The following is a 22,090-nucleotide window of genomic DNA, read 5'->3' on the forward strand; positions in this document are numbered from 1 at the left end:
TGCAAAAACGGTTTTTCTTTCAAGAGTAGGGCAGCCAAAAAGGGCAACCTTTTTCAAGTCACTGCCAGAAAGCCATCTGCAAAAGCAAGAATTTAAGGCAGTCACCACAAAAGAAAGCTGGATAATGTAAAATTGATTGTAAGAAAAATGTAAATTGTGCTAATTTGTACAGGAAGCTCAAATTGTAATTATATGCTTTCCTATATTAATTACAATAATTTCAAATTAGATTGATTGTACAGAATTAGCAATTGATTAAGACCCAACATGATGTAAAAAAAAACGAGGATATTTTCATAATTTCCCTCAAAATGTACCTCCTCGTAGAACCATTATTTGGTAAAATATAGATTCTTCAGGAATTTTGCAGCCATTATCCCTTTTCTTTTTTGTTTTTTGTTGACCATTGGTCCCAATGATAGGATACATTTGTTTGGAGGGAATTGATTGAATGCAGGGCCTGGTCCCTGATGGGACATGCCTTAGCAATCCGGGCAACTTACTAGGTAGCATGCACTTGTCAAAATACATGTGCTAAAATCAGGCTAGTACACTAGAATCCTGTAAAACCTCTTGGCTAAATGAGTTTTTTTTTTTTTTTTTTTCAAAAAAGACCAGATTGTCTATGCATATCAAGAGAGGGCTATACAAATCCACTTCGGGCGGGCCCCACAACAAAAATGGATGAGGTCCGCCTAAAAGAAAAACAAAAGAGCAGCCTTGCTCCACACCCCAAAAAACTAAGAAAGCACTTCCCGCAAATGAGTTTGTTTTTACCTCTGTTGTGACTATCCGCATGTGTCGTCTGAACCATCCACCTTGTGAACTCATGCTCTACAATCCAACATAAGATACTCTGAACAAATAAATGATTCCGGCAGTCTAGAGATGAATATAGAACAATGAAAATAAAATTTTGGTTTTCCAATTGGAGATGAATTTAGAACCTCCTGCCACTATCTGAACATTTTTTATTTTGGCTCTCATTTAACTCTAAAAATCAAAGTTAAGGATCATCACTGAAACATAAACATAGGACTGAGTTGTGGTAGAAACGAAAATCTAGATGTTTCAAATCATTGGACCATCTCTCAGCATGGGGCCAGTGGTAGGTATACAGGTGACGCGCAGTTCCTGTGTCAGAAAAGAGGCAAAATGATCTCTCGTTAACTTAGAAGATTAATAAAAGAGATCCGAGGATATCTGGGAGAATGGTCCATCGATAATGGGGGCCGTCAAATCAATGGCTTGCATCGACCAACCATGAGCTCCACGTCTACAAACTAAACTTGGCCTCAAGAGATAAATAATAGAATTCAAGATGTGTAAAAATCAACGAAAACAGAAATAAAAATGCAATGTATCTGCAGATGGTATGCTCTTAATGATAATACATTACTAAAAAAGAAAAAGAAAACAAGAATATACCTATAAAATGGACCAGTCCAAACACTGGATATGAGTATGGAAGACCATCAAGCACTTGGAAGGTATCATACAATGCTAAATTGAGTTTGTGTTAGGGTTTGAATGCAGAGCCCACCTGGAGATCTGAATCATTCATGGTAGGCCCCAAGGTGGATTGGAGATATCCCCAAGATCTTCCCACATCACATGATTGTAACAATCCAAGTTGACCCTCGCTAACGGTGAACCACTGCTTGTAGTTGTCCATTCCATTTGATGACAAGGATCTTCTGAGAGGGTAGATATCAAGGCCTGTCAGGTCAATGTCATAAGTTACTGCAATTTGAGGTCTTGAGTCCATATGGTTAGACAAGACTTACCATCCACCCAGCATATAACATCCAGCCTGTCATGTATTTGTGACATCCAACCCTCCAATAAGTTAGCTCTGTCATGACCATCACCTTGTGTGAAAAATAGCTACATCCACTCATTAGGTGGGCCACACATGTATTTTGTTATTTATCAGTGGCTAGACATCTTCTTCCATGGTGTTGCCCATCAGATGAGTAAATGGGGCTGAGTTTTGCATAAAGTGATCCTTATGGTGGGGCCAACCTTTTAGAAGGGTTGGAAGTTATTTGTTGGGTGGATGGTAACTTATGGTCCAACCTGTTGGACTTGAGGCCTTCTCTAAATAGCCAGAATATATTATTAAAGAAGCCGAATACCTAACCAAGCAGGAAAGCATTCCCAATCCATAAACTCTGCACAGACCGACCTTTGCATAAGTGTCTGACTATCGTTTGCCACCCTCCCAAGTGTGTTCAATTGAAATGTTTAACATGTAAACTAAATAAGATAACTCAAACATAAACAATAGCCTCAACAACAACAAGAATCGCCTTATCAAGAGATTACATTGCAAGAATCACCTTTGACAACAAGATTTCCGTAGTAAGATCTTGTTAAAAAAATAAAAATTGAAGACCTCACCTTGGGCTTTCATTTCCACTTACCTACCTTATAATATACCAGAAACATCAAGATCAGGACCCTCGATCGAGCCATTATTTGCTGAGATTGACCACCTCCTTCAGCAATTTGTTGATAGAAAGCTTTAAATCATCAGTTACTATCAGCTGCTGGGGCAGCAAGTCTGAGGCGTACACAGTAAGGAGCCTCAATGTGTCCACTAAATTAACGTTCTCCTTTTTCACTACTCTATGGTTCACGAATTTGCATGAGCTCTTCAATTTACAAGGTCGGCACACCTAAGTGCATGAAAAATGAGGGAAAACAATCTTCAAGATGAATGATGAAGAACATCACCAGGCATCCAGCCCTAGGAAATGGATTCTATAGCGAGGAGATGAATGTGTTGAGGTCCTGAGAAAAGGGAGGGACATGAATTCCCATGGGAATCCAATTCCCAAGATTTGAACCTTTTATGAAGATGGGTTGCAAAATTTTGGGGAATGGATCCTCAAACAATCGTATTTTTTAGATGGATAAAAAGCCCCTCCTCTCCTTTGTCTCCTCCCCATTCTCAGTATCTAAACACAAACTGGATTCCTGAGAATAGCTTCCCAAGTACCCAAACACCATAGACAACATATCTTTCACAAACTGGATTCCTGAGAATAGCTTCCCAAGTACACAAAATTTGAACCTTTTATGAAGAATAGGTTCAAGACGTATAATGAAAAAATTCCCTAAAGTTAAAAAGTTGCTTACGATATCTTCCTCGATTCTGAAGAAAGTTCGTAGACCCTTGGCTGCAAAAATGGTTTTTCTTTCAACAGTAGGGCAGCCAAAAAGGGCAACCTTTTTCAAGTCACCGCCAGATAGCCATCTGCAAAAGCAAGAATTTAAGGCAGTCACCACAAAAGAAAGCTGGATGATGTAAAATTGATTGTAAGAAAAATGTCAATTGTGCTAATTTGTACAGGAAGCTCAAATTGTAATTATATGCTTTCCTATATTAATTACAATAATTTCAAATTAGATTGATTGTACAGATCGATTAGCAATTGATTAAGACCCAACATGATGAAAATAATTACAAATATTTTATTGATTCTTTTTCAAACAGAAGTTTTTCAAAATAGAAATGATCCAAAATTAGTAATAACTATAAAGTATCTGAAGTAAACCTATTCAACCAGAGATCTCCTTCAGGCCAAGGAAGAGAAGCATTGCAGTTGATCCAAGTAAAGCAGGTTAAATGATTGAAATTCCTAGCAAATCAGGTTGAAAGCTTGAAGAGCCTCTTCCTATGTCCTGAGCCCAAGGTACATCATCCATCCAGGAAAATATGTGGTGTGAGCTAGCTGCCTGTGAAGATTACCAGCCCCAACCAGAGGAAGTGATTGAAGGGGACAGCCACAACTTTCCATGTCAGGAAACTCACAACTTTCTAAGCTTGAATGTAATGCCCTTGACATCATCCTATCTTAAGGTGATGCCTAGGGTTGCATTTGAATACATTGTTAAATTGAATTGCAATGACCAGTTCAATGAAAAGGAAATGACCAGATTATTCATAAGTAGATACATTGACATGAAGGAGTGTTAACATAGCTTGCATTCAGGAAACCAAGTGAAATTAAGGGACCAAAACTAGAGAAATTGATGGATATAAATTTTTTTAAAAAAAAAACATTTTTATGGATATAAACTTTGGCACATAGGAAAGGACAATAATAGAAATGGGGTAGGAATAGTGGTAGTTAAAAATATAATGGATAAGGTTTTAGATGTTAGGAGAGTAAGTGATAGGATTTTATTAATAAAACTAGTGTTAGGAGAGGAGATAATCAATGTTATTAGTGCATATGCGCCACAAGTAGGGTTAGAGGATAGAATCAAGGTGGATATGGATGGACTGATGCAAGGAATTCCGAAGGGAGAGAGGGTATTTGTAGGAGACTAAAATGGTCATGGAAGAAAAGAAAGTGAAGGATATGAGAGCATGCATGGAGGATATGGTTTTGGTAAACGAAATGAGATGTGGGAGATTGTCCTTAATTTCGCTATGACACACAACATAGCTCTAGCAAACACAAACTTTAAAAAGTTTGAGACATTTAATTACTTTCAAAAGTGGATCACATACAAGACAGATAGATTTCTTTCAACTTAAGAAAACATGATAATCAATTGTTGAGGGTCAAATATTGCATATTAGACCCCAATTATTACCTAATTTTACGAACATGATAATGCTTAACGTCATATTTTAATCGTATTTTTATTGCAAGGTGAATTTAAAGAGCTTGGACTGAAAAGGGTATTAAAAGCATGGATTTAACGCTCTAAAATCACTAAGGCAAGGGACGGACCACAGGGGACCAAGATCGAGGAATTTACACGCCAAATATTCGAGAAAATCAAGTGATTGGGTTTAAACGGGCCTGAAAGATGTCCAGAATGCAAGATCACAGGGTTCCCACCATCCGTTCGGCTCGAAACTTTATATCTGGCCTGAGGACCATAAATTAACCGTACATGTTAAAATTCAGCCCTTGGATCAATGTATAAGTGACCCAATGGGCAAGATCAGACAATAATGATTAAGAAAGCATCTTGGACATCCTTGGGAGATCGGGACCCAAACTGAACTGATGGAAAAAAACATGAAAAACGATGGATATCCGCCAAATTTCAAGGCGTTTGGACGGTGTACTATAACATAACTGACGCTGGAAGGTGATTGAGGAATTGATGGCAATTTTGTAAATAAAACTAGCACCAATGCATGACACTGGTCAACCAATACCAAATTTAACGGTGAGTGTCAATTTCCGCTTATTTAGATGGTGCAGCCCACCTAATTTACGAAACTTCCTCATCTTTTACCCCGTGTCATAACATAGTGGGACAAAGACGGTGAACGGAGTGGATTGCTTACCAAACATCATAGTGGACTCCACCTGATGCTACGACCAACATGTGCCAATGTTATGTTGCCTTAACAAGCACGTTAGAGCGTTGATACGGTCGGATTGTCAAATTTGTTGTGGCCCACCTGAGACTCAAATTTGTCCCATATTTGACACCATTGCTGGGCATGACCTTGCAAATCTAATGGAAGGAATGGATTTCGAAGACATCTGAGATTGTGGGCCCCACCAACGACACAGATGGGCCCTCGTTCACAGCAAACGGAATCAACGAGGAAACCGGAACAACAAGGATTTCCTCGCCGTAACGTGATCGGGCATTGGATCCAAGCCTCGATCTGAGCCATTCAAAAGCTTGGGAATGAGATTTAGACCCTACCCACATTGGTTGAAATCAGTGAAATGGAGTCGCAGCTCATGCAGACTCCTTCTGTGTAGAAACAGGATGCGTAAAGAAGTTTGCCGACTCTCTTTCGTGAGCGTAAATTGCCTTAAGCAGGAAAGATCTAGAGACCGACTCCCACCGACACAACCGACCTACCTTATTGTTAGAAAAGAGAGAGAAGGTCATGAGAGGTGATCCATCAGCTGAGCCATGGAGGCACCATCAGAGGGGCAGCAGTCTTCTTCCCTTTCTTCTTTACTTTTTTTTTTTCTATGATGTTTGTTAAGAGTTTTTAGTTAATCACAATCATGGTTGGCTAAACCTCTTAGCTAGGGCTAAGAGGTGAAGCTTGTAGCGTGATTAGGATGGTTGCTTTGTTTCGATTCATGCTTTATCGAACTCTTGTGGATTCTAGTTTAATTATGAAGGAATACTTTTAGTTTTTAATGGTTTGTTGTGACTTAAATTACAATAGATCTGCAATAGCTTTGAGTATGTTCCTTCTATTATAGAGGTTATGTACTTGGGAACCTTGTTGTTCACCACTGTCTCCTGAGCATAGTTGGATGACGGAACCCTTCCTAACGTTCATAACTCTCTCTGATTGGTTGTGGATTAGCTAAATTCTGTTGTTTGCTTTGTCTCATGGGCATGGTTTTGTGATGGAATCAATTCTAATTCTCATACCTCTCATCTCTTGAAAACTGGATCGAAGGAAGTTCATAGTTGGATTTTTAATGATATACCTTCCAACTGGATGAGGATGGGACTTTGACTCCAGTTGTGTTCTTGAATCATTGCAAGGTGGCTTCCCTGATTTCTACAAGTGAATCCTTGGCACCCTAGTTTCCCACCTTTAGATTTTCCAAGTTTTAGTTAATAATTCACCATTACTCTCTTAATTCTTTCTGATTTAGATTACATCTTTGCCTAGTTCTAATTCGAGTTATTTTCAGAATACGTACAAGGTTCAGTCCCTGTGGATTCGACCTCGATCTTACCGAGATTATTACTACATCACAACTCTATACTTGGGGTGTGAACAAGTTTTTGGCGCTGTTGCCGGGGATTGACGGTTACGTTTTTATAGGATTAGCTAGTTTTATAATTAGGTTAAGATTAGGGTTTTTCTAGGTTTAGGTTTTTCTATTTGATTTTTATAAACTAACCAAACTTTCCTGTTTTGTAGGATTTTGATATAACTTCCTAATTTGGTAATCTCTTTCTGATCTCTCTATTTTGCTATTTTTAGGATTTTCTTTGATTTTTTTATTTTTAGAAATTTTCTAATTCTAGGATCTCTTTTATTTTTAGAAACTTACTTTCTAATTCAAGTTTAGAACTTTCCTAATTTGTTTTTAGAATCTTTCTATTTTTCTTTTTAGAAAATTTTCTTATTTGAGAAACTAGCTTACTTTCTATTTTAAGTTTTAGGAACTTTCCAATTTTTTTTTAGACTTTCTATTTTTAGAAACTGACTTGTTTTGTTTTCTTGTGTAGGACCTTAACATAGAACTATAATCTGGTAACTTCTTTCTAACTTCTCCTCTACCTACTTTCCATATTGCTGTAGAATTTTTCTTTTATTTTCTTTTAGGATTAGATTCAGAGTTAGAGTTTCACCATGTATATGTAGGATTAGATTTAGAGTTAGGGTTTCACCATGTATATGCAAGAATGGGAACATCAGTATGCTGAGATAGCTAATAGACACTGGGAAGGGATATATGATAATTATGATAGAAATTAACCTACGTCTCAAAATTTTCCTAAAACAATCATCGAGAACCAACCAGAGTATAACGCTCCATCGGTTAAGAAGTCCTTATGCGATCATATACGGGAGAACAATTACACCCCATGGACAGTACGTGAGTGTTGGGGTTATCATAACTATGGGAGCGAGAATTATTATCACCCATCTGATAAAAAGAAAACAATGCGTGATTATATTATGAGTGATAATATGTATGACCAACTATCAGATGCTCCCACCTATGATCCGTATGACTATAATCAGTGGAAATATCAATGTTGGGAAAATGAACCAGCAATATATCATAGTGATAATTCTCTTGGGTCCTCTACTTTTGAAACCTAATCAGAAACAATCCAAGAGGATTCACTTCAGAAACTCATGAATGCATAAGAGCAGTTCAATCAAATTGTCATACAATCATGTGAATTGCTCAAATCCTCAATTGAAAGAATTCAGTCACACCTTATGGAGGAGGAAGATGCCAGGTTATCCCAGCCTCAACCTAATCTAGAAGCACAATATGAAGAAAGTAATCATAACTCGCTTGTGGAAGAAACTGAAATTACGAATGAGGAGTTGGATTCCATTAATGAGCATATGGTTCAATTTCCCGATGAGTCGATCTTGATGACTGTCCAAAGGAATGATCAAGAGACGTGGGTGTCTTTTAAATATAATGATAGTGACACACTTCACTCACATGATACACATGATTACAATTATGAGATAGAGGTTAGTTTATTCGAACCTCAACCCAATCTAGGAATAGAATGTGATCCCATTCCAAGTGTGCACTGCACGGAATTAGATGAGGATGAGTATTGGGATGACGATTATGAATGTGCAGCCCAAATTCCCCTGGAATCAATCTCAAGTAGGGTCCAGGTCAGTGATCAAGAAGTACACGAAGTGATCGGTCATAAGGATCTACTTCACTCATCTGACATGCCTGATTTAAATGTAGAGGATGAGCCCCTTACAACCGACCCTTCTAACTCTTGTGAGACATGTTTGAATCACTTTCCTGAATTGAATAATGATATGATTCGGGAGAGGGACGAGTTGCTCGATACGACTCTGGAATTTGAAACCATCCCGTTGAGGTCATCATCTGAGCTGTACACGTTTGACGATTCAATGCCTCGACTGAGTAGTTTCAATGAACAGAGTGTTCACATCAATGCTTCCCTTGTTGATTTTCAATCTGTCTGTGCAGGGCAAGAGCAAGAGAGCATGTGTCCATCCATTTTCAGAGACGATGGAATCCTTGGGCAGATCATCACAAGCTTCAATATGGAAAACAAGTCACTCTCAGCCGAATTTCTCAACTCTTTAGATGATTGCTTGACACACTTTGCATATTCAAACGATCTCATGATAAAAGACATAGTAAATGCCTTGGAAGACAATATCTCGGTAGTTGTCACGGACCGAGAAAACCCTTATTCTGAAGCCCATCCTTCCCTAGACTTAAATATTTACCATTAGAGGAGTTGACAATGGAACCGAAGTCTAGAACTTTGGAATGTGTTAAGACTATATCACTTTCTGAAAAAAATTTTGAATTTTATTTACCTCTAGTCTCTTATTCACCATGGGATACTAACTTTGAAACTTTTTCTGACACAGGTGAATTATATATACTTTGGATACCTCAGGCGAATCAACGGCAAATTTTTGCTGAGGTACATAAGTTTCTTTGGACATTCATGCTCCAGAGCATCCAAGCCTATTGCAAAAAGAGCTTTTGGATGATCCTGTTAAGAAACCTACTAAGAAATTTATTCAGATATTGGCCGGAAGAGGAACCTTGCGGCATGACCGAGTAGCTTTTCACCTACTTTCATAGGACTAGGGTAGTTTGCTTTATGCCGTTCTAGGATAGTTGGCTTTATGCCATTAGGTTAGTTTGCTTTCTAAATTGTTTTAGGATATATTGCTTTCGTTGGTTTCACTCTTGTGCTGACCCGCTCTCATGCCAATATCTTTTTGGAAAGGTCGTTCAATTTCCTCGTCAGGTACTATCTTTCCATTACTTCTCTTTCACTTTCGTTGTCCCATGTGCATTGCATGTTTATTTCCTTTACATTGAGAACAATGTAAATTTCAAGTTGGGGATGGGAGATTAGGTCACCTAATTAGTATTTTCTTGGTCTTGAGCAAAAATTGTAGAAAATTTTTAAAATTTTTCTGGAAATTCTTGTGAAGTCGAAGTGATTTTGACGGCCATCTTTGATTTAGAATTATAAGATACGTAATGTTGGTAAATTATGACTCTTGGATTCAGCCATCTGTTAGATTTCACAGTTAAGTTCGAATTGTTAATTAATGATTAGAAGTTTTAAACATTGATTGAGTCATGATTTCACATGTCACACCTGGCCTACATGTTAAAGCTTCAGTTCGATATTGAATTATTAACTTGATAGTCATTACGCATGGAAGGAGCCAACCTGGGGAATTTATCCATCATGTTCATTGAAAAAAAAAAAAAAAAGAATGAATACCCAGCTAAAAAACAATTGTCTTCGGAAAGGGTTGGGCGAATGGTCTTCACCATGGGTTTGCTCCCCATAAGTGAGGGTTCAATTCTCCTCCTTGGCTTCACCTTCAAAAGATTGACGTAGCGTGAAAGCCATCGATGGAAAAATCAAAAGTTGGAAGAATGAAAAGTTGAACTGTAAGGCAAGTTTTGGTTATGGTTATCCTGAATGATCTGGTGATTATCTATGTTATCATGAAAATAAAGAATTGAGTTTTTAATTGTGATAAGTTTAGGTTTCACTATACACCCATGGAACTCGATGTTTAAGATTGTTCTAATTCATGGATTAATACTTTGAGCTTGACTATGAAGTTTACCGTGTGTTTGAGTCCAGGAGAAAGTAATGCCCAACATTCATGAATCTTAGAACTCTAGTATCTGGATTGTTTTTCAAAATTCACTCGAGTTTATAGAAATTATCCTGTACTTCTCAACTTATTTTTTGCATACTTTGCTCGGGACTAGCAACATGTTAGTTGGGGATTGTGTTGAGGGTCAAATATTGCATATTAGACCCCAATTATTACCTGATTTTACGAACATGATAATGCTTAACGTCCTATTTTAATCGTATTTTTGTTGTAAGGTGAATTTAAAGAGCTTGGACTGAGAAGGGTATTAAAAGCACGAATTTAACGCTCTAAAATCACCAAGGCAAGGGACAAACCACAAGGGACCAAAATCGAGGAATTTACACGCCAAAGATCCGAGAAGATCGAGTGATTGGGTTTAAACGGGCCTGAACGACTTCCAGAATGCAAGATCACAGGGTTCCCACCATCCGTTCGGCTCGAAACTTTATATCTGGCCTGAGGACCATAAATTAACCGTACACGTCAAAATTCAGCCTTTGGATCAGTGTATAAGTGACCCGATGGGCAAGATCAAACAATAACCATTAAGAAAGCATCTTGGACATCCTTGGGAGATCGGGACCCAAACTGAATGATGGAAAGAACATTAAAAATTATGGATATCCGCCAAATTTCAAGGCGTTTGGACGGTGTACTATAACATAACTGACGCCAGAAGGTGATTGAGGAATCGGTGTCAATTTTGTAAATAAAACTAGCACTAATGCATGGCACTGGTTAACCAATACCAGATTTAACGGTGAGTGTCAATTTCTATTTATTTAGATGGTGCGGCCCACCTGATTTACGAAACTTCCTCATCTTTTACCCCGTGTCATAACATAGTGGGACAGAGACGATGAATGGAGTGGATTGCTGACCAAACATCACAGTGGACTCCACCTGATGCTACGACCAATATGTGCCAATGTTACGTTGCCTCAACAGGCACGTTAGAGCATTGATACGGTTGGATTGTCAAATGTGTTGTGGCCCACCTGAGACTCAGTTTTGTCCCATATTTGACGCCATTGTTGGGCATGACCTTGCAAATCTAATGGAAGGAGTGGATTTTGAAGACATTCGAGATCGTGGGCTGCACCAACTACGCAATGGGCCCTCGTTCGCAGCAAACAGAATCAACGAGGAAACCGAAACAACCGGGATTTCCTCGCTGTAACGTGATCGGGCATTGGATCCAGGCCTTGATCCGAGCCGTTCAAAAGCTTGAGAATGAGATTTAGACCCTACCCACGTTAACTGAAATCAGAGAAAAGGAGTCGCAACTCATGCCAACTCCTGCACAGAAACAGGATGCGTAAAGAAGTCCGCCGACCCATTTCGTAAGCGTAAACTGCCTTAAGTAGGAAAGATCTAGAGACTGACTTCCACCGACACAACCGACCTACCTTACTGCTATAAAAGAGAGAGAAGGACATGGGAGGTGATCCATCAGCTATGCCGTGGAGGCACCATCAAAGGGGCAGCACTCTTCTTCCCTTTCTTCTTTAGTTTTCTTTTTTTCTGTGATGTTTGTTAAGAGTTTTTAGTTAATCATAATCATGGTTGGCTAAACCTCTTAGCTAGGGCTAAGAGGTGAAGCTTGTAGCGTGATTAGGATGGTTGCTTTGTTTTGATTCATGCTTTATCAAATTCTTGTGGATTCTAGTTTAATTATGAAGGAATACTTTTAGTTTTTAATGATTTGTTGTGACTTAAATTACAATAGATCTGTGATAGCTTTGAGTATGTTCCTTCCATTATAGAGGTTATGCACTTGGGAACCCTGTTGTTCACCATTGTCTCATGGGCATGGTTAGATGACGGAACCCTTCCTAACGTTCATAACTTTCTATGATTGGTAGTGGATTGGCTAAATTTTGTTATTTGCTTTGTCTCATGGGCATGGTTTTGTGATGGAATCAATTCTAATTCTCATACCTCTCATCTCTTGAAAACTGGATCGAAGGAAGTTCATATTTGGATTTTTCATGATATACCTTCCAACTGGATGAGGATGGGACTCTGACTCTAGTTGTGTTCTTGAATCATTGCAAGGTGGCTTCCCTGATTTCTACAATTGGATCCTTGGCACCCTAGTTTCCCACCTTTATATTTTCCAAGTTTTAGTTAATAATTCACCATTACTCTCTTAATTCTTTCTGATTTAGATTACATCGCCGCCTAGTTCTAGTTCGAGTTATTTTCAGAATACGTACAAGGTTCAGTCCCTGTGGATTTGACCTCTATCTTACCAAGATTATTACTACGTCACAACCATATACTTGGGGTGTGAACATCAATATATAAGGATTGCAAGGTTATACCATGAGAGTCTGACTGTGCAACGTAGGTCAATGGTTATGGATTTTTACATTAACAGATGAAGGGAGTGAAATTAATAGGTGTCTAAAAACTAGGCAGTGGAATTTAAAAGAAAAGAAAACAATGTACATGGTTGTGTGCATCCATAAGGAATAATCTCGTACGCGCGCGCGCGCGTGTGTGTTACGTGGAATGAGATAGCTAAATGTATTAGGGAAGTGACAAAAGATGTTTTAGGAGTATCTAAAGGAAAAAACCAATCACATAAGGAAACTTGGTGGTAAAATGACGATGTACAAAAGCTATTCACAAGAAACGTTCATGCTTCAAAGCCGAGCAAAGGAGAATAGAAATGATGAAAATTTTGAACAATATATAAATGCTAAAAAAACTGCTAAGAAAGTAGTGAGGCTAAACGTAAGGCTTATGATGATCTTTATACTAGATTGAGGACAAGAAAAAGTGAGAAAGATGTCTTCAAACTTTCAAAAATGAAAGAGAGGAAGGGTAGGAACCTAGATCAAAATGATGCATTAAAAGCGATAACCTGATGGTACTACTAAAAGACAATGAGATTGATAAAAGGTGGAGAAGCCAATTACTACTTTTCCACTTAAGGTCCTATGGTGGTACATTTATGTGCAATTCATGCTCAGTGGACTTGTCTGATACTAACTCCATATATCAATTGTTTCACCTTTGTGGGTAGCGTGTAAATTATAATAGTAGTGCTAAAGGGTAGTGTGGGGTCTAACCATGTTGACATTGCTATTTCCCTAGTCAACTACTCAAGCATGACATTGCATGTGTGGGTAACTAGAAACTGCCTCTCTATGCCCCTACTTTGCTTGCTCACTCTTTGGGGAGTGCGTAATAGTTTCATTGGCATTAATACCACGTCAGACCATGTTGGCATGTGAGTGGTGTCAATGTGAGCCTCAACGATTGCTGGTTCCAAGAGGCTGAGTAAAAGAGGAAGGTCAATGTGTGGTGGACAGCTGATTTTAAAACTTTTTTTTTTTTTTTTTGAAAGGTAGCAAAAGAATTCATTAAAAAAAAGCGCTGAGCTGGCGCGAACTAAATACAAACTAAAATAGAAAAGAACAATCTTTAAGCCTCTCAATTGAAGAAGTCCATTCAATTACAAAATCCCTTGCCCTTAGCTAGAAACACTCCACACTGCTACTAGCATTTATGAAAAACCTCCCATTTGTTTCCTCCCAAATCGCCCAAAGACCCACCAGGAGACTTTAAGTCTCCAGATATCCCTATCCTACTTCTTAATTCCTACGCCGTGCCAAGCCAAAAGAAGACTATCAACTGAGTACAGCATAGCCCAGGAAATGAGAAAAGACCTTAAATCCACCTCATATACAATGAGCAAACGAATAGTGTACAAAAAGGTGAGCGACTGATTCAGCATTTGCCATGCACATGAGACAAATGTTAGGAACCACACATGCATTGTTATTGCAAATCAGTCCCCCTCCGTCGCATGATAGAATTATTGAACAGAGAAGAGCCTTGATTTTTCTATTCGCCAAAGCATCCTATCTTGTTCTCCTATCATTGGGATGCATAAATTGACGTGATCTAGAAGCCTCAATAACTCCACTTTATCCTTGTTCATGGAATCATGGCGAGGAGACCAAACAATGTTATCTCCACAAATGGAAAAGCAATGCTTCACACAAACATTGCAAACTGTAGCAAGCTGAGCCATTCTTGGAAACATAGATTGCAATGGCTCTTCCCCAATCCATATGGCCTCCTAAAAGCGAATCTTCTCCCCATTCGGAAGGACAAAGCTGATCCCTTCATAGAATTTAAACTACAGAATTCTATCACTTTCCAAATTGCTGAAGCTCCGTACATGAAAGAATCTTTAGTCCACCACCCTCCTTCAGCACATCCATATTTACTTGCTACATCCTCCTTCCATAATGCACCTTCCTCCATTCCAAACCGCCACAATCATTTACCCAACATAGCACCACTCATCAAACCCAAATTTTTTTATGCTTGCTCCCCCCTCTTCTATAGGCCTACAAACTCCAAACTTTTCAAATGCAACTTTTTCTCATTATAGCAAACCGGCTTCCCCTCTGTTGCTCCAAATCGCGTGGTAGAATGATTGAACAGAGCAGAGCTCTGATTTTTCATTCACCAAACCATCCTATCTTGTTCTCTTATCACCAAGATGCATAAATGGATGTGATCTAGGAGCCTCAATAACTCCTCCACTTTATCCTCATTCATAAAATCACAATAAGGAGGAGACCAAACAATGGCGTCTCCACAAACGGAAAACCAACTCTTCAAACAAACATTGCAAACCATAACAATCTGAGCCATTATTGTAAACATAGATTGCAATGGCTCTTCCCCAATCCATATGGCCTCCCAAAAGCGAATCTTCTCCCCATTCTGAAAGACAAAGCCAATCGCTTCATAGAATTTCAACTTTACAGATGCTATCTAAATTGTTGAAGCTCTATATGTGGAAGAATCTTTAGTCCACCACCCTCCTTCAGCGCATCCATATTTAGAATGGATAAGCTATAACACCCTCCATAATACACATTCCTTCATTCCAACTACTCAAATGAAACATTTTCTTCTCATCCAATCCCTACCACAAAAATTTGCGCCTCGGTCTTTCCTACCCAGCCAACACTAACTTCAGGCATCTGAATAATGACATGAAGTATAAAGGCAAATTTGACAAAGTGGCTTTAATGAGGGTTATTTGACTGCCAAGAGATAAATACCGGCTTTTCCACACTAATAACTTTCTTTCAAATCTTTCTATTACTGCATCTCAAAGGTACTGATTTTATTTTTTTTTGCAAATCCAGTATTAAAAACACAACCCAAATTTTTACAGTAAGGCTAAGATCATGATGATCAATGGCTGACATTAAACCATAGTGGGATGATTGCTATTATCCATTAACCATCATGACTTATGAGCAAGGGAGTGACTGATGATTTTGGATATGGTCAGTACATTCCATGCATGGTACTTTGGTAATTCCATAGTGTGTGAACTTTACCGATTTCTATATAAACACAGGTCGCACACAAGAGAGCCCTTTACATGAAGCACAGGTGCCAACATGGAAGTTTTTAGGACATGTACGAAATGCATAAGGTGACCCCTGTTGCGAAGATGATTATACAAAAAAAAAAAAAAACACGCTGATATACTCATTAGGTAGGCATATATATATTTCTCGAATGTGGACAATCAGTAAGTTTGTTCCCAACCTCCCATTCTTTTCATATATGGCTAGCCAACCACAAAAGTTGACCAGCCTGATTTTTATGTAAACCTTTGCTTGAGGGCCACCTTATGCACTCAGATTTCCCAAACACTTGCCATGTTAGCACATTGGCTGCGTGTAAAGTTGCAAGTCCAAAGGGTGCCTGTGGGGCAAGACATAGAACAGATGTAGACTTTTGACTGAAAAACTACTGCATGAAAGTGTTGAAATGTTGAAAGCCTAAACTCAACCAAGCAATTCTTAGAGACCAAAAATCAACAACAACAAAGACAATTCTATCCAACTCTTTAGGTCTTGCTCGGCAGGTGCATAGATAAAAGAGGAGATTATTGTCTTCTTTTAAAAAATAACCCTTGAATCCACAAGGAGAGAAATCTTTAAAAATAAAAGAGAGAAATGAAATGATATTATTGATGAAACTTTGTTTACAAAGCCCTCTCACATGACTTATATAAGTCCTAAACCTTAAATTCGTAACTTTCCTGAAATAGTAAAGTTTCCTAAAGTAATAAATTTACTAGAAGTCTAAAAGTAGTAAACAACTTTTAAACTGATTCAAATTCTTTGACATCTCAAACAAGGACTTTAAGCTATTATAGGGCTCCTAAAACCTTAAAAATAGTAAAAATTGTTAATAAAAATAGCAAAAATGACTTTACTCAAACCCCTTACATGACCTATTTTTAGAAAATCATTTAGGGGCCAATAGCCTGTGGCATTGGTCATCATGTAGAGCCCGTCGATACCGTTCAAATGACATACTATAGGTTCTAAACAAATAAGAGGTCACAAATTTATGGTCGGAAGCTATAATGTGCCCTAGACTCTTGGATTGAACTTTCTAGCCTGATTTCTTTCAATCCTAGCTGTTGATGAAATTTTCCTTGACTTGTCTAACATCAGACCCCTACACTTGAAAAATTAGACTCATCGTCGAGTTTAGAATGATTGTAGCACATCACAATTACCTGCTTTTGTAGCCCATCTTTTCTGCCTTTAGCAACTAGTGATGGTGAAAGCCTACACACTGGATTGAAATTTTATACTTATGGTGGAACTTTATAAAATGAAACATTACCTTCCACTTCTTTCAATCGTTCATGTCAGGTATGTCAATTCCCACCTCTTTTATAACAATGGATTTGTGATTGGTCACTCTTGACTAATGTCAACTGGCCACATTGTTGTTGTTGTCACTACTAGCTTTCAAGTTATGCACTTTGATTATTGTAGAGAAGGTAAAAGGGTGATGATCTGCTTAGAGCTTGACCGAATGACCACAAAAGTATTTATCTCCTTAACAATTGAGTCATTTGTATCCATCAATCCACCGATCCCTTTTATAAATCCATCCGCCAACTAAGGTTTTAACTCAATCATAACTTTTCTAACTGATTGTCAATCTGTCTATAAATCCATCAAGTGATCCAACGGTGGATCCTTCTTGGAGTGATCACATATGTTGATGCACATATGAAACAATTGATCCATCCATGAATTTATTAAGTAGTCGACAATGGTTACCTTGAAAGCAACTCCATTTGCATGTACCCACTCTTCTTCTTCTTCTTCATCTTCAAGAGGCACTCCTTCATCTTGCCCTATAATATTTCATTCTCCTTTAGCTCATTTTGTAATGTGAAAGATTGGGCAAACCAGCACTTGGGACAATGTCAACATGGTGTTGAATGTCCCTCCATAGGAGACAATCCATTTGGAAGATCTTTTGTTGTAACCTCCTCAAATTCCCTTATCAACGGTGTTAATTTTCCAGAATCTTCGTAGTTTCCATGTCTTCACCCTTCACTACCAAGGCATACATCTTATCTATACTATTGGACTCTTCTACTAAATCTTTTACAAGCAGGAAGGATTACCGCTCTACTAAGGAAGCTTTAGGTTGGCTCCCTCCCCTTATCGGGGCAAGGGTATTTTCCTCCCAACTTTGAAGAAGATATAAATATTGTCCTCACTTCTATGCATAGAGTCCACATCGTATTGTCATGGTCCTCCAAGTAATATGTGACAAACTCCCATATCACATGGCACTTCATCTTTATAATATTTACCAATTGATAACAAAATTTGGCATCTTCGTTACCTTGGTTTCACTGGTCTTTTTTTTTTTTTTTTTTTAAATCCTGCTAATTGTGTATGGAGAAGGGTGTTTTTTTGTCTTTAGCTACAACTTGACCACCATGGCCTTGGACATAATATTCTCACTATTGTCACCAATACATTCGATGATCAAGTCAAACTTTCTCATTGACTGTACACTTGACTCTGAAGATGTCAGTTGTTGTGATTTTGGTTCCTGCTTTAGAGTATACAGTAGTTTCCTCATGACAAGTGATGCCCCTTGATCTTTGTAGGTCCACTCGTCGTCTTCACCCTCATCCCAGAGATCTTCCTCTACCTCATTGTCAGGTTTTGACTGATCCTCAACCACCTTCTCTTAGTAGTTAGGTTAGCCACCTGTCTCTGAGGGCATTAATTGGATCAATGCCTAGGTTGACCACAACTGTAACAGTTGGCCGGTTAGGGTGGAGCATAGGGGTTTTAAATTAATAAGCATTCCTAGTGTTGGGTGCTCCTCCTTGTTGCCTGGCTTGTAGTTTGTCCACTCCTCAAATCTTGGTTCATGGCAACAAAAGGTCGAGACCATCCCCTGACTGGCCCTTTATCTTGAACCTGAATTGTAGCCCGTGCGGGCTTAGAAGTGGTCCTCCCTATTGCTTGGGCCCTCCCGAAAAGTCTATTTAGTTGTGTCTCTACTCTAATCGCCAACTTAACAACTTCATTAAAAGTTCAAACAGATTGCATCATATGACATAATCTTGTATAGCCATCTGCAGTCTGCTTGTAAATCTTGCAACTTGTTGCAATTCAGTCTCTATTAAGTCGTTACTTGAAGATAAGCAGTAGAATTTTTCCATATTATCCTTCACTGTACGTCTTCCTTGGCAACAATTTTGGTACTATTGGAACAATACTTGATGGTAGTTTGCTAGCCAGAATCGTGCTTGCATCAACTTCTTTATCTGCGGCCAAGTTTGTATTAGTGCCTTCGATTATCGCATCCTTGAGAATTGGAGTTGTTCCTATCATGTTGACGCTACACCTTAAACTTGTACATTATAAACTTCACTTTTTTCTCCTCAGGAATCTCCATGTAATCAAAGAATAGCTTTGCCCAAGTAAGCCAATCGAGGAAATCCTTGATGTGAAGATGCCCATCGGAGGAAAGGAGATCTACCTCAAGTCAGTAGTCCTGATCCTGTCCAACGCCTTCTCACCCTCTATGATGGAGGATAATATCACCCACCTCCTCATTGCTAGACTTGGAACCAAAAATTTGCAATCTACAATTTGCCGTAGGTGTTGGATCTGTTGAATCACGAACTGGCCAATTGCAATCCCCTTCGCCAGTCGTGGGCCATTCATTACCACTTATTTTGGTTGAGCCCCATGGTCTCAAACAACTAAGCAACCATTGGTTGCGGTTCCTAGATGGCTCTCCACATGGCCGCGAACTCTGCCTTAGTCACAAGTTGATTCTTTGGAACACTATTCGAAGAATTGTTCCCACCCTATTTGTTGAAAGCAATCAATCTGAAGAAAGACCTCACTTTGATATCAAATAACATAGCAAGTGCATCGATAAAAGAGAAGACATGGTCGTCTGCTTCTAAAAAATTGCCCTTGAATCTATTAAGAGAGAGGAATCTCTAAAAAATGAGAAATAAAAGTAATATTATTGATGAAAATCTATTTACAATGCCTCTCATATGACTTACATAAGTCCTAAACCCTGAATTCAAAACTTTCACAAAATATGTTAAAAATGGTAAATGACTTCCAAATTGACTCAATCTCTTTCTCATGACTAAGGACTTAAGTTATTATAGGATTCTTGAAATCCTAAAAATAGTAAAAACCCAACTCACTGAAAATAGTAAAAAATGACCTAAAACCAAAAAGTAACCCTAAAATGACATGTCTTTTGGAAACAATTCAGGGGCAAACGGCCTTTGGCATTAGCCAACATGTAGAGCTCGTTGATAACATTCCAATGACATATCATACGCACGAAACAGATAACTGGTTGCAAAGTTATAGCCATCGGAAGCTATAAATGTGCGCTAGTCCCTTGGATCGAACTTTCTAGCCTGATTTCTTTCAATCCTAGCTGTCCATGAGATTATCCTTAATTTGTCCAACATTATTATATTCCAAGTTGATCTTTATAACAAGCCAAAACATCTTTACAAAGCTAGACCTAAAATGCTTGGAATTGAATTCTCTAGATCATCAATCCTTCTAGCAGAAGTATCCTAAACACCAAAAAGAAAATGAAAATAGAAGGCTTCACACTGTAATTTCCTAAGGTGAAAGTGCTTACTTTGCAATATCTTGATGGTCGCACCCAAACCTTTCTGCGGTAGACTTTAGGAAGCTTTGGGAATAACTGCTGGAGAAGCATTCGAGATCCAACTGCCCCTCTTTCAAGAAACTAGCATTCCTCAGGTATCCTTCCTCATGCAAACAGTTCACGAATGAAAGCATCTCAGGAGAAAGTTCTTTTGGTACCTTTTCCAAAGATCTCGATTCTACAGTATCACTCAACTTCTTTTCCCTGGGCGGAGCATATTTCTTCTCAGAAATCGAAGGTTTCGCAAAGAGAGAATACAGGCCGTTAGATTTAGGTCGGTCGGTTCCGAACCCATCTTTCTTCTCCGTTTTGGGATGCGAACTTCTATTGGCTTTCAGAATCTCCACATCTCTCTCCAAATTCCGTATCTTCTCCTTCAGTTCTCTGATTTCCAGAGATGCTGAACTATCCAGAGGCTTCCTATTCGTATTCTTCTTTTTCTTCTCCGATCTTTTCTGTTTCTTGATAGATTTCCCAGCATTTTGAGATTCTGATGCCGATTCAACTGCATCCGACTTTCTGCCGTTCTTCTCCAAATAGATCAAATCAGTTTCTTCGATTCGTTCTTCGGTGATGTCGACAGCTTCTTGAGAAAAAGCCGCTGAAGATGAGATAGTTCGAGAGATGGAAGGAAGAGAGGAGAAAACCTGAGAATCTAGATGTCCGAGCAGGAAAAGAGAAGAATGAGAGTGAGAAAGGGAACGCGAAGGGTTTTGGAGTTTGAGGATTTTGCAGAAATGATGGGCCCGAAGGGTTCTCTTGATAATCGCCATGCTTTCGCTTACAAGAGATTCTGGAGTAATGGAAGAAAGGCAGAGGAAGCTGGGAATTCTCCAGCGTTTTGGGTTTCAGAAACTCGTTGAGTGGAATACCCGAAATACCCCTGTTGGGATTCGTTTGGATGCGCGGACAAGTCACTTAGACAATATGGCCATGTCCAGGATTTGTTCATGGACGTCCGTGTTTTGTGTTTGGACGATCGAACCGGGTTGTGCATCGCTCCTTTTCATCACGTACACACATCCTGACTACCTGTTTAGATTCACGAAAAGTAATAGAGATGAAATAGTATTTCCTATGAAACTTACTTTCTATTGTTTGATGATCTTTTTTCGTGAAAAATGATGGAAAATCATTTCCTGTTTTTGTAGGAAAATAAACTTCATTCCTAAAATGCATTTTCCAATAGAAGAAAAAATGATTTACAAGAGTTAAAGCCTAAATATGTTGCTATCCATGTTTAATCTCCTCACATGTGACACATGTGTCAAATGAGATATTGTTTATCTTCAATTATGCTCCACTCGTACCACTGCCACATGTGTTTCACCAACCATCTTCTCTTATGTCCCACACTTGTAAAGAACCCCTAATGAACTAATGTGCCACATCTTCGGCATCTTCTCTTGTACCCCCACATGTTTTATTGTACCACATGTACCACTAATTATCTTACTATTGCCACACATATACAAAGCAGACCACATGCGCTAATGTGTCTGATGTGTCATCATCTGCCCTGAGTGCCTAGTTGTCAAATGTGTCCATATATGTCTTGTGTCATTATTCATCTTTAAGCATCTCACATGCACCACATGTGCTACATGCGTCAATCTAGCACATACTAGTGACTATCTAAAATCTTTTCGAGAAAAGTTTTTGTTTTGCCAAACAACAAACTTGAAAATAGAT

General features: G+C 38.6%; 1 protein-coding gene across 8 annotated transcripts in view; it reads right to left on the bottom strand.

The window, feature by feature from the left end:
- LOC131245449 (uncharacterized) overlaps window positions 1-21,274 on the bottom strand; it is a 59,878-nt gene extending 38,604 nt beyond the window's left edge. For 2 of the 8 annotated variants that reach the window (XM_058244930.1, XM_058244931.1), the window contains exons 1-3: window positions 20,369-21,273; window positions 3,145-3,262; window positions 2,343-2,681 (exon numbers count right to left, since the gene is read on the bottom strand). In XM_058244930.1, coding sequence (XP_058100913.1) covers window positions 2,478-2,681; window positions 3,145-3,262; window positions 20,369-21,171 — 1,125 coding nt within the window. In that variant the 5' untranslated portion in view covers window positions 21,172-21,273 and the 3' untranslated portion in view covers window positions 2,343-2,477. Of the gene's footprint in view, window positions 1-562; window positions 835-1,425; window positions 1,720-2,138; window positions 2,222-2,342; window positions 2,682-3,144; window positions 3,263-20,368 lie in introns of those variants that run through there. The other 6 variants (XM_058244928.1, XM_058244932.1, XM_058244934.1 and 3 more) reach the window with 6 other exon arrangements.
- Between the last annotated feature and the right edge of the window lie 816 nt (window positions 21,275-22,090).

The sequence above is a fragment of the Magnolia sinica genome, chromosome 5, assembly GCF_029962835.1.
Source record: "Magnolia sinica isolate HGM2019 chromosome 5, MsV1, whole genome shotgun sequence".
NCBI lineage: Eukaryota > Viridiplantae > Streptophyta > Magnoliopsida > Magnoliales > Magnoliaceae > Magnolia > Magnolia sinica.